The 12,600-nt window shown below is 41.3% G+C and overlaps 1 protein-coding gene across 2 annotated transcripts; it reads right to left on the reverse strand.

Moving 5' to 3' along the window:
• Nucleotides 1–235: 235 nt before the first annotated feature.
• On the reverse strand, nt 236–8,416 carry thumpd3 (THUMP domain containing 3). 2 transcript variants are annotated; one of them, XM_080775507.1, is made up of 11 exons: nt 8,278–8,416; nt 7,625–7,970; nt 5,970–6,047; nt 5,352–5,607; nt 4,463–4,650; nt 3,349–3,479; nt 2,938–3,007; nt 2,721–2,836; nt 2,518–2,622; nt 2,219–2,342; nt 236–850 (listed from the first exon to the last, which is right to left on the reverse strand). In XM_080775507.1, exons 2-11 carry the CDS (start codon nt 7,913–7,915, stop codon nt 662–664), a joined length of 1,548 nt encoding a protein of 515 aa, XP_080631633.1. In that variant the 5' UTR covers nt 7,916–7,970; nt 8,278–8,416; the 3' UTR covers nt 236–661. The 2 variants fall into 2 exon arrangements, with proteins under 2 accessions (XP_080631633.1, XP_080631632.1); XM_080775506.1 differs by having other exon boundaries at nt 7,625–7,974.
• Nucleotides 8,417–12,600: the final 4,184 nt, after the last annotated feature.

Raw genomic sequence — 12,600 nt, forward strand, 5'->3', positions numbered from 1 at the left:
CGCCGATGGCAGCGGAAACCATGCAAGGCCACCAACCAGCACATCAGGAGCCATTTGGGGTTCAGTGTCTTGCTCAAAGACACTTCGACACTGACTCTGGGGGAGCCCGGGTTTCGAACTGGGAACCTTGCGGTTACCATCCAGCCACCACCGCCCCGGGGTGTACACATGGTGTCATCAATTACAACATGTTTTGGCGTGCGTCACGCTCACTGAATGATGCACTGAAAGTTCATCATTTTGGAAACAACATTTATTAAATCAGAACAAAGAACAGTTACTCATTGGTGTGCTCAAACAGCAACAAGCTGATTCCCCAATATGAACAGAAGTAGGTCGGGAGTGGCTTAATGTCGGCATCTGCCATTTAACACGGTTACCGCTTCACTCAAAACAGTCGTAATTATGACACTGGTGAAAATAATACGCTTAACATAATCAACCCTTCTTTTTCCAGTTCAATAAAACAGTGGCCAAACATTACAAAAAACAACATCCTAAGTTGGGAAGCAAAACGTGCTTGGCACACTTCACCAAATAACTTAAATGAGGCCTGAGCTTAGAAAGCAGTCTGTAAAACTGTGGCAAACTTGGCAAAAAAATTACAAATACAATAAAAAATAAAACAGTGTTTTGTTAAAGCTTCAAAACATTGAACCATTTATTGTGCTACTTTGTCCTTCTCCTCTCCAACCGTGTTGGCATTTCCTGGCGATTCGTAGACATCTTCGGGAGTCTGGCCAAACGTCGCCGCAGTCCGTTTGAGGAGGAACACCCCGGCGTGTAAACCTCCTACGTTGACCCACACGGTGTGGGACCTCTTCCACAGTCCTCCCATCCTCGATATGGCCTGGAGGCAAACACAAATGACCTTCTCAGAACATAAACAGGATGGTGAAACATTTGTTTTGAGTAAAATAAGTAGTCTAGTCAGAGAATGTTCTAAGTTTTTAAGTGGTTCTGAGGAGGGGACACAGGACCGACTGTGAATGAACTCTGTGTGGCAATGAGCAACAGAGATCAGTGGAAGCAGCTTGTGTCTCAGATCTCCAGGGCTCTCGAATGACGGTGACTCAGGGAACTTAAGAAGAAAACTGATCATTACGACATTGTTCAAATGGTAGTTTATTTCCGAGGAAGCAGACTCAACAATGTGGTGTGAATGCTTCTGAAGAATTATCTTGGTTACATCATGCCCTGTACCAGTGGCGTTTCCAGGAATTACATTTTGGGCAGGCAAGAATTACATTTTGGGCAGGCAAGATGTGTTAATTGTCGTCGAGCTCAGGAAGAGTAGGCACCTGGTAAATTCGGGCACTAAAACAGATGGTCACCGGGAATAGAGGGTATGCGCATCATCATAGTGACCTGCGGATGGCGGATTTAGCCGCGGATAACCGCAGTTTAGGGTGGATTTGGGTTATTCAAATATATGAATTAATATTGAATAAACCGCGTGTGACAATGCGGGAGTTTGTGTATGCTCCAAGCAGCAAAGATGCCACGTTTGTCCCTTCAGAATAAGGCCTTGGGCCAAGTTCTGTGAGACTGGTGAAGGCAAAGACAGACCACAAAGTGGCATTCCCAGGGAGACAACACTGAGGCTTAACTGAGGAACCATAGAGAATTACAGGAAAGATACAGGTGGCAGGCGCTACCCACGCGTTTAGCTGTGTTGGTCATTCCACTATTGCACAAACCAAGTTATACCTTGGTTATTGCATAACCAAGTTATACCTTGTTGTAAAGGTGACTATTCAATGATAGAAGAGAAATTATGTAAAATACAATATAATCGACCGAAGTTAAGTTCCCAACAGACTTCATATAGATAACTGGCCTCCTAGTACTTTGTTGCCGATTTTACCCATGCAATAACCTGGGCATCATTTAGCATAGCACTGCACAAGGTTGTAAATATCAGTCAATTGTTTTATTCTTTCAACGTTACAAGCCTTACACACAGGTCATGTAGTCATTCCCTTCCCTCTTTACCTTTCAACGTTACAAGCCTTACACACAGGTCATGTAGTCATTCCCTTCCCTCTTTACCTTTCAACGTTACAAGCCTTACACACAGCTCATGTAGTCATTCCCTTCCCTCTTTACCTTTCAACGTTACAAGCCTTACACACAGGTCATGTAGTCATTCCCTCTTTACCTTTCAACGTTACAAGCCTTACACACAGCTCATGTAGTCATTCCCTTCCCACTTTACCTTTCCAAAGCATTTTTTGTCCTGGGTCAACAGCGCAGCCGTCCCCGAGCCTGGTTTGCACACACGGGCCATCTCTCTCAGACAAGACGGGTAAAGGTCCCAGTTCTTCTTCCTTGAGCCCATTCTTCAAGAAAGCATGTGACATTTTCAGGTACGCTACACTGTTACATTTTATATTGAATTTGTCACGGCAACATTTATAAATAAATACTAGAATCTAAGAAATAAACCTCAGAGCAATAAATAAACCTCGGAGCTACAGGTGTAACTAATTACTCAATGTTAACTGTAGGTGTTACCTCTTGCCGAAGGGCATGTCAGTAATGATGATGTCAACAGAGCTGGTTCTGATTGGTAGATGGCACAGATCCCACTGCAGCGTGTCAATGGGCAATCCGGGTGCACTGTTTCAATGGAATGGTTTCTCAGTCATAACATTTGGCATATCCAAGCAAACTCCATATTTAACGTTTAGTTGATGTTTTTCTAGACAACTTCTCACCTGCCCTTGTCACGCCTTTTCTTCTGGACATGGCATATATTATGGACCGTTCGGTTAATTGCCATGTCATTGTTGTCACCGGCCATGTAGAATGCATTTTGAAATTCTATGGCTCCCTAATAAAGGAAAATCATAGTTAACATACCATTACTACTTATTACACGTTGGACCTGTTTTAGCTTTAGTTTAGTACAGATGTTGACGGCTGTTCTCTTACCTCCAGTGGTATAGCACCAGTTCCACACATGGGATCAAGGATTATGTCAGATGGCTGAGGCTTACACAACCTATGAATTATAATCACATACAAAACGTTTAATTTAACATGCCTTGCCCTCTTGCTATAAGTGCCTCACTGCCCCCTGTAGCCCACATGTTTGTCAAATCAAATAATATTAAATTACTACTTTCAACAGCTGCATTGGTCGAGCAATATTCAAGAGCTACTGAAATAAAATGCTTCCTTGCTAAACTAAACCTACACACAAGGACGTCATTTTAAAAGCTTGACTCAGTCTTAAGACTTAAGTCTTAGACGTCCAATGGTATAACCGTTACACAAATAAATCTGAAGATTAAACAAATCAGTGTTTAACTGGCAGCAATAAGAGTTGCAGTGCGTTGTGACCTGAGCATGCCGTAGCACAGGGTGGAGCGCAGGGTGGTGGGCCCAAAGTGAGTGATGTTTCTTCGGTGAAGACTCTCTTCGGTCAGTGCAATGCCTATCACCACCTCTTGACCATGAATGTTCAGAAGGACCTGCAGCAGAAAACAAACAAACACAGCATAAATCTTTTTTGGGTAGAGCATAGTAGTAAAACTTCATAGCAAGGTACTTCTAACCTAATGCATACTTTATTGCATATTCACATCGAAAATATGTTCTTTTTGACAAGCACCACATTCATACGACAAAGGATAAATTAGGCATGACTATGGCAATGCCAGTGTAGCTCAAAGAATCAATCCACCTTCAGCAAATTAGACCTGAGGGCAGTGTTAATTTTGTCCTGCACTATCTGCATTGAGTGATCTTGGTACTGTACATAGAAATTGATTTATTGGAGATTCTGACTCAATTGTACATACATTTTGTTTTGAATGCATTGTTCCACTTTTTGCTTTGGCAATGTAAACGTATGTTTTCTCATGCCAATAATGCCCTTTGAATTGAATTGTTAATAGTCAGAAAATTAGTCTTTTGAACACACCATTTAGTTTTAGTCCTATTTTAGTCTAGTCTTAGTCGACTAAATATTAAAAACCTTAGTCTTTTAGTCAACAAAATTAACACTGCCTGGGGGAGAGTGTTTCTGTTATCGTGTGTGAGACCACGACAATGGCAAGACCACAGATCACATGCCTCTGTAAACAAGGAGGGGTCTAATACAGCATGGCTTCCATGATGTGGAATGTGATATCAGACTTCATGTGGCCGGTCTGTGACTTCAATCATCAATGATGTATCTATGACATATATGTTTCCTATGATCTGATCCCCACTTTGTTAAGTTATGAGTTATGATTGAAATAACACAGCTCCACCTAATTCACACTATCAAATGTAATCAGACATTACCTCACTTTATTTTAACTGGCATTACCGACACCCAGAACTGTTATTCCTTCTCGTCTTTCTCCTCAAATGAATCAGTAAGGAATTCAAGCTCAACACTCGACACAGACATTTGTTTTGGCTGGCAACGCAAAACACGTTGTCAAGTTGTGACAAGCACGCCCACCTCGATATCAAACTTCGTCATGTCTGCTTTCCACTGGAAGAATTCTTGCACAGCACCACCAAAGTCCCTGGCAGCTTCGTTGGAGGAAAAGCTGTGCTTATCCCCGGCCCTGTTGCACGTCACGCGGAACTTGATCAGCTTGGTCTCCGTTGTTGGCGTGTCCTCGGAGTCCTGGCTGTTGTTGCTGTCTATTAAGGAATGAGACGATAATTGTTATTGATTATCGTGATAAAAAAACACCCACAATAAAACGTATCATGGAGATTTAAATATATCTTGAAATTGTCCTCTGTTACACACAGAGGAATTAGCTTTTGTTGATCTGCAAATTCAGTGCCACTTAAACGCTTCTATACTTGATTAAACAGACCTGTAAAGAGCACATTGGGTAAGGTCTTATTTCACTCTTTATTTCATACTTGCCAAAAATAGCCGATCTACAAGCTTACAGCACTCACTGCACTCACAACGCGATCTTGTAGTTTGGCTATTTTCGACAAACGTCCCCCCCCCCCAAGAATAGGGATGCTGGGTTAACAAAAGTGCCATTTTAAGTTTTAAGTATATTTTGATTACCACGATAACATCATTAGCAATTATATTTATCACACGTCATTTTCAAATCGTCCCCTCTAGGGTTGTCCCGATCCGACCAGCGACCACGTGATTGGAAATCGGGGCCATTTTCAAATGATCGAAAACCAGACCGGGAGAAAAAAGACGCGATCAGGACATACTGGATATCATTTGATTTGTGTTCTAAAAATATATATAAATATCGGATCGGGAAAAAAATCAGTATCGGCAGATACTCAAAATCAAATGATCGGAATCGGGGATGGCGAGCAAAATAACGTGATGGGGACATCCCTAGTCCCATGATCCCTACTGTCTATGTCAGGAGTGTCTTCTTCGCCCCCAGCCTGGCCTTCAGCTGTCGTCTCCAGGACCAGCTGCTGCTGCAGCGTCTCACTCAGGTCTGTGGCTGTGGTGTCCTCGCTGTTAGCTTTGACCTTCTTGCCCTTTTCCCCTTTTCTTCGTTGACCCTTTTTCTTTTTCAGAGCGTTGTTCAACTTCCACACGTCCAAGGCGTCGGTCCACGGGAGGTCGGAGGCGAGCTGCATCAAATCCTTCAGCGTCTCCTCCTAAGAACAGGACAGAGAAGTCGTATTTTATGTGGTCAGTAAGAGAATTATTGTACAGTTGTGGGGAAATGTACTCACATGTTTTACTTAGGTAAATGTATTAATACTGCAATGTAGAAATACTCGGTTACCAGTAAAAGTCTTAAATTCAAAATATAATTGAGTAAAAGTACAAACGTATTGGCATTAAAATGTACTTAAAATACCAAAGGTAGAAAGTACTTATTGTGTTTCACAATTTTTCAAATGTATGTATGTATTATTCACATAATGTTCAATCATTGAAATAATATTAGATGTTTTTTGATATCGGCACAATGGGTGGGTTGACCTGTGTGTGAATATACTGTAATCTCGCCTACCTTGGAGTCTTTGAACTGGTAATTGTCATACTCTTCAACCACAACAAATAGGTTGTCGACAGATTTCAGAAGATGGACCTGTGTTGATATATAGATGAGACACACCAATTATGACCAATATATAACCAATTTGTATTGACTATGTAAAAACACGTCAATTTATATCGGGTTCCTAAATAATTAACATTGCATATTAGTTTTCAAAGTACAATGTACAGCGGTACAGATACATAAGGAAGGATGCTAAAAGGATAATAACCCAAAAAGCCTGAAAGCTCCCCAAAGAGCACTTACGGTCCGCTGCAATTTGAAAAATGATAAATAAATGGTAAATGGTGCATTAGTCAGACTTGAGGATGAATGAACCTTTCTTGCAAATAATGAATTCCACAGTGATCCATTTTAGTTTGGAGTACTTTCTGTAAAATGTCAGTGTACTACTTGCTTCCAATTAAGAAAATTTAAATAATTCTGCACACACACACACACACACACACGCGCGTGCGCGCACACCATGAGGGGATGAGGATGAAATTAAATTTAAAATGACGTCATCATCAGTGATAAACAGACTGATATGATTAGCTCTGAAATACATTTCCACTTTTCCCCTCCATAATATCCATCCTGCTTGCTTCTAGGAAAGACCAGCACCTGCTGTCCTCAGTGAACTGCTGGTACCTCGTGTTGAACCAGACGAGACGCGAGAGCCGCGACCATGCCACCCTCAACGACATCTACACCAACAATGTCATCATCCGCCTGGCCCAGATCATCGACGACGTGATCCCTCTCTTCAAAAAGGTACGTCGGGCTATCAGACCATCACACAGGGACGTGCAGAGAGTGCTACAGAGAGGCAGGGGCTGAAATTCCGTAAAAAGGGCACTTTTGGACTAAAATGGCCGATCTACAAGCTCTCAACACGTCACTATTTTGCGAGCGCGACCCCGCACTCGTTGGCTACTGGAGATGCTGCGATGACATGATGATTTCTAAACAAATTCTTTATCCAGGGCGCTTTACATAGATTGTGCATTACATTCACACACACATTCATACACTGATGGCGGCAGAAACGATGCAAGCCACCAACCTGCACATCGGGACAAATTAGGGGTTCAGTGTCTTGTTCAAGGACACTTTGACACTAACTCTGGGGGAGCCCGGGTTCGAACTGGCAACCTTGCGGTTACCATCCGGCCACTCTAAGCCTGAACCACCGCCGCCCACAACTGGCCCCTGTAAAAAAGTAAACGTACTCCCCCACCCTTTTTCCTGTACTGTACACATTTTGCCTTTTTTCTAACCGTGTATGCCGATATGATGACTTCTTTATTCTGCATAGAAGTGTATATATCTGGATGACTTTAAATGTTTTGATGAATTGAAAATGGAGGACCCTTATGTAAACAAGTCTTTTCTGGTAAACAAGTCTTTTTTCTGGTTTTATCCTCTTAGCAGATTTTGTATTGACTGATTGATTGATGAATGTATTAACAGATTTGAGAATTACAGTACATTTCAAGCACAGCTCAATACAAAACTTTTACCGACACCATAAAGTATTACACTTGTTTACAATAAGGCCCACCATGTTCAATTCATCATCTATCAGTGTATTCAATTCATTTCAACGACAAAACTTGCTTAACCTGGAAAAGCTTGTCAGTAGTTATTTGAAAGTAGATGCGACCACGATCCTTGCTGATGCGCGCCTCCACGCCAATCTTCTCCTGAACCTCCTCTGCTGCAGTGTGTTCGAAGCCAGTTGGAACTGTTGCACCAATCATTACTGTGATGAAGGTCTGATCGGTACTGGTGGTGGTGCTGGAGGTCTCTTTGTTATCATCAGTGGAGGAGGTGGGTTCCAGTTCCACTGCCATAGGGCTCTGAGGAGGAGGAGGAGGAGCATCCTCCTCCAGGCCCTGGCATGATGATGACATGGCTGCCTTTACTGGACACACTGGACACTGCCCAAACACCTGCAAATGATGTTACCTGGCTGGGGAGAGAGAGAGAGAGAGCAGAGGACATTCAACTTGTCAATTATAGCTTTTGCCTTGCTAAAGATGAATGACAAAGACAGGCATTTATGTTTTTTCAAAGAACAAATCTGTCCACTTTTAATTAAATATAATCATGGATATCGTGAAATATTACTAAAAAGAAGAACATCCTGACGTGACGCTCGCATTGAGTGTACCCTGCTGCAGCTGCTAACGTTATTAGCTGTGTGGAGCTGTGAGAAGTTAGTATTGAGTTAAAAGGTAAGCTATATGTCCATACATGGTCATGCAGAACCCACCGGTTGAATTGAAGAAGATGCAGCTGGTGTTGTTACGGGTACCAGTTCCTTGCAGGTTGATAATAGTCACTGGGTAGTGCTGACAGACACACCACACACACACTGTCAAACACTACACGAGGCAACGTTTACTTGACAAGCTGCCTGCATACTGCTTCCGGGGTACATGTTTACAGTTACAACAAGCGGCCAATAGAGGGCGGCAAGATACAACCTTTTGCAGCTGAGAGGTACCAAAACCAAAAAATAGCCTTGACTACCAATTTAACAGAAAATGGAAAGGAGAGAAAGTGGACAATAATCACCAATGTCGCAAAAGATAATTGTGGATAAAATAATCTGTTTTCTTTGTCACACATAAACCATTAACCCTAGCCTGCCTAGATCAATTGTTTAAATGATTCTCCATGTGTAAGTGGTTTTTTTAAGTTTTAGACCACACCGAATTCTTCTTTTGAGGAATCCAACAGTGTGAATTAGCAAGTTTTGAGAATTACACCCTTGGATGACCAAATATGAATAGCCTACTGGCAATTAGGCTAAAAGCTTCTATACTCTATAGGACTGTTTAGGCCATATTTGAATATTCTTCTAAGATTAGATTCTGGCTGACTGAGAGATTACCACTTATTATTACCAGCAATAGTTAATGCATTCGTGATTCGTTCTGTACTCTAGTATATACCGGTAACTACATGTGAAAAGAATGGGAGGGATTAAGAGCGGAAACCTTCTAACGGTCTCACCTCATACTTCCCTTTTTACTTTAGACTGTTTGTTCTTGACCTGGTTATCAGTTCTCCTCCGAGGTGGAAAGCCTTCATGGTGACGCCGACGCGATATCAGTAAGTCTTGCTGAGTGTTAATGACACATATACTGGACAAGAAGTGACTGAGTATAACTGGATTACCTTAATACCTCAACTTAACTTTGCAATTTATTTATTCATTGACTGGAATGCATCTTTATACATGTTTGACATAGTAGCATGCCATCACTTTTCACTTTCAATTCAAATAATTCAGACTCAGAAATGAAAGTGAAGAAGTGGTCCAAATACAATGCAAACAAACTTGAAATGACACCACATTGTTATGTATCACACGTAGCCTGCTGTACAGTATATGAAATGTACAATTAGCTTTGTTGAGACTAGATGTATTCACACGTTATTACAGGACAGAGAAAACAGTATACATTTGTTGGTTATGAACTTATGAAGTGTGTCTGTCATTGCAGGTCCTGAATGTTGGGGTCAGTTTCACCTCACGACACCATGTGGCTTCTAAAGACAATCATTGTGATCCTCCTGAATATTCTGATTTTGCCTGGTAAGGAGAGTTTGAAATGAGTTTCATATTCAGTGTGTACACCCATAGAATTTCTAAATGACTTTGAAATGGCAAAGTGTCAATCAAATGTGTCAATTTATCTAGTTGATCAAAGTCCACACATCTGCGTGTGGCGGCTGACCAGACAAGGCAGACATGCACCATGGACTGATTATCAATGCAATAATAATATGAAGAAGGTGCACAAAAGTCAACCCAGAAATCAGTGATATAAGCTAATGCTACAAGACAACGTCTTTGATTTGATCAACATTGATTTGATAAAAATTCGGACTCGAGTCCAAGTTACCACCTCTGGTAAAAAAAAAAGTTTTAAATGTAGGCCTATTTATTATTAAAAAATTATAATTGGGAATTCACCATTTTTTGACAGCTTTTTCTTTGTTGTCTTTTTTAGGCATCTGTAGAGGTGAGACGGGAGTGACCACAACCAGTCCAACAGGTAAACAAAAGTATTTTTTAAAGATAAAACTTAAATCTTTTTTTTTTTCTTTTTTTTTTTAGAGAACTTATGATTACATTAGTATCAGTGTTTTATATTTTTTTTAACCAAAGTTAATGTAATGTTAAGCCCTAACCACGCCATGTAACTCCTTGCAACATGCAACTATACTTGCAACCATTATTCCCAATGGCAGTTGCAAGGAGTTGCATTGGTGTGATTTGGGCCTAAGACACCACATTATTCATACATTAATTATTGTTATGGTTCATTGGTGCAGTGTCCATGGAGCCACCAGGAGTAGTTATTGAGGGCAGCACAGTGACTCTGACCTGCAGCAGTGATGCCAACCCTGCACCAGACAGGTACACCTGGTACAAATTGAAACGACAGAGATCTATCGCTACTGGTCCTCAGCTGGTAATGAGGAATGTGTCTCCTGAAGACTCTGGACGGTACACCTGTGAGGTGACAAACAAACATGGATACCAAAGATCAGTACCACACGCTCTAGATGTTCAGTGTAAGTGAACTAAAATGTTGAATGGTGAATTGTGTTTCTGATTTTGTCAGATATTTCAATGGTTGAGTAAGACATACAAGATGAAGATAAGACCTTTCAAATTGATCCCACTGGGGAAATTCAGTCACAAAAAGGCAGCACAGCAGAAATCATTCAATGCCACCGGGTTTACACTATAGGTGTTGATTATGTGCCACAAAAGCCCATTATTTAAAAAAAGAAATAAAATGAAAATCCAATGTGCATGTCATGTGCATGTCGTCATTTGCACACCGGATTAGAGGAATTAAAAAAATACAACAAAAAAAGGACATACGGGATAGGCGTCATAAGGCGTCATGTGGCATGGAGTGAGTTTTAAGATACAAAGAAAATAGTGCTGTGCTGTCACCAACATATCTGACTGGCTGCCTCACAAGGAAGCATGTTGTGAATGATATGACATGATAATGATAAAGAGGACTGTTAAAGAGACATCTTCCTCCCAACAGATGGTCCCAAGAATGTAATGCTATCAGTAAATCCACAAGGTGTTGTTGTCAGAGGAAGCTCAGTCACTTTCACCTGCAGCAGCAGTCGTTCAAATCCACCATTCCAGAGCTTCATCATTATCAAAGACAGCGCTGTATTAGTGGCAGAGAAGAAGAAAATGACCATTTCCAGCATCCAACCCAGTGACAGTGGAACGTTCCACTGTCAGGCAAAGAACAACATTGATGGAGTCTATTCACCTGCAGTCACCGTTGATGTTCAATGTGAGTTTTTAATTTAATTCAAATCAAATTATATTGGTGATTGGTGTGTGTGTGTGTGTGTGTGTGTGTGTGTGTGTGTGTGTGTGTGTGTGTGTGTGTGTGTGTGTGTGTGTGTGTGTGTGTGTGTGTGTGAGCAAGACGGAAAGTTTTTTTATGTTACTTCAATGTCCAGGGTTTTATTATTTTAAACAAAGTTGAGGTAATGTTAGACACCACACCACCACATTATTCATACGTGAATAATTGTCATCATTCATTGGTGGAAAATGCTGTATACACAGCACAGTGTTATTTGAGTGCATCAATGTATGTTCCTCCACAGACCCTCCAGAAATTCCCTCGGTATCCATGGAGCCACCGCGGTTAGTTACTGAGGGCAGCACAGTGACTCGGCACCATTCAGAAAGGCCCTCGGTATCAATGGATCCACCAGGAGACGTTATTGAGGGCAGCAACGTTACTCTGACCTGCAGCAGTGATGCTAACCCACCGATACACAACTACACCTGGTACAAGAGGACTGGGCCTCCTGGTTCCAGCACCCTGGTCCAGGTCGGGTCAGAACAGGTGCTGGTTCTGTCCTCTCTGCAGTCCTCCCACACTGGACTGTACTTCTGTCAGACCAGGAACTCACTGGGAGTACTCGACACCTCTCCTGAGGTGTTGCTACAGATGATAACAGACAGTGAGTAGAGAGAAAGGTATGACTGTAATATACTTTACAGTCTGGAACCAAGCAACATAAACTACTAGAATATATATAACAGAGCTTTTAGATGTATTAATCTAATAAATATGTAATAATGCCTCAGAACAACTAAATATTCTGAAAATGATCTTGATTCTGTTTGTAATCCTGTGTGTAATGTGTAATGTGATCCTGTCATCGTTCTGCAGTCCATCGTCTCATCCTTGGTGTTGGAGTCAAGGGCTTGGCAGTGTTGGTGATTCCTTTGGTTATGTTGTGGACTTGGTGAGTTTAATGTCATCATAACTCATTCAAAATAATAGCATTAGGCTTCAGATGTCCATTTAAAAAGGCTTTTATATACTCCAGACTCCCATGCATAAACAAACACTGTTGTTTCATTAGATGTAGTACAAAATTCTATACTGTAGTGAGTGTAGTCAACTGTATCAAGTTTTAGAATTATATAGGTTTCTCTCCACTATCTATGGTGTAGATAAGATAAGAAAAACCTATGACCTGTCCTGAATAGCCATTCTTATACATTTTCTCATTTGGTCTA

Source organism: Protomyctophum bolini, assembly GCF_963924005.1.
Source record: "Protomyctophum bolini genome assembly, chromosome: 2".
Taxonomy (NCBI): Eukaryota; Metazoa; Chordata; class Actinopteri; order Myctophiformes; family Myctophidae; genus Protomyctophum; species Protomyctophum bolini.

Coding starts and splice junctions, on each gene's coding strand:
- thumpd3 (XM_080775507.1), bottom strand. CDS start 7,915: ATGTCATCATCATGCCAGGGCCTGGAGGAGGATGCTCCTCCTCCTCCT. Junction 3,008..3,348: donor CTGTGCTACGGCATGCTCAG/GTCACAACGCAC, acceptor TATAATTCATAG/GTTGTGTAAGCCTCAGCCAT. Junction 851..2,218: donor ACAAAAAATGCTTTGGAAAG/GTAAAGTGGGAA, acceptor GTTTGCCTCCAG/GCCATATCGAGGATGGGAGG.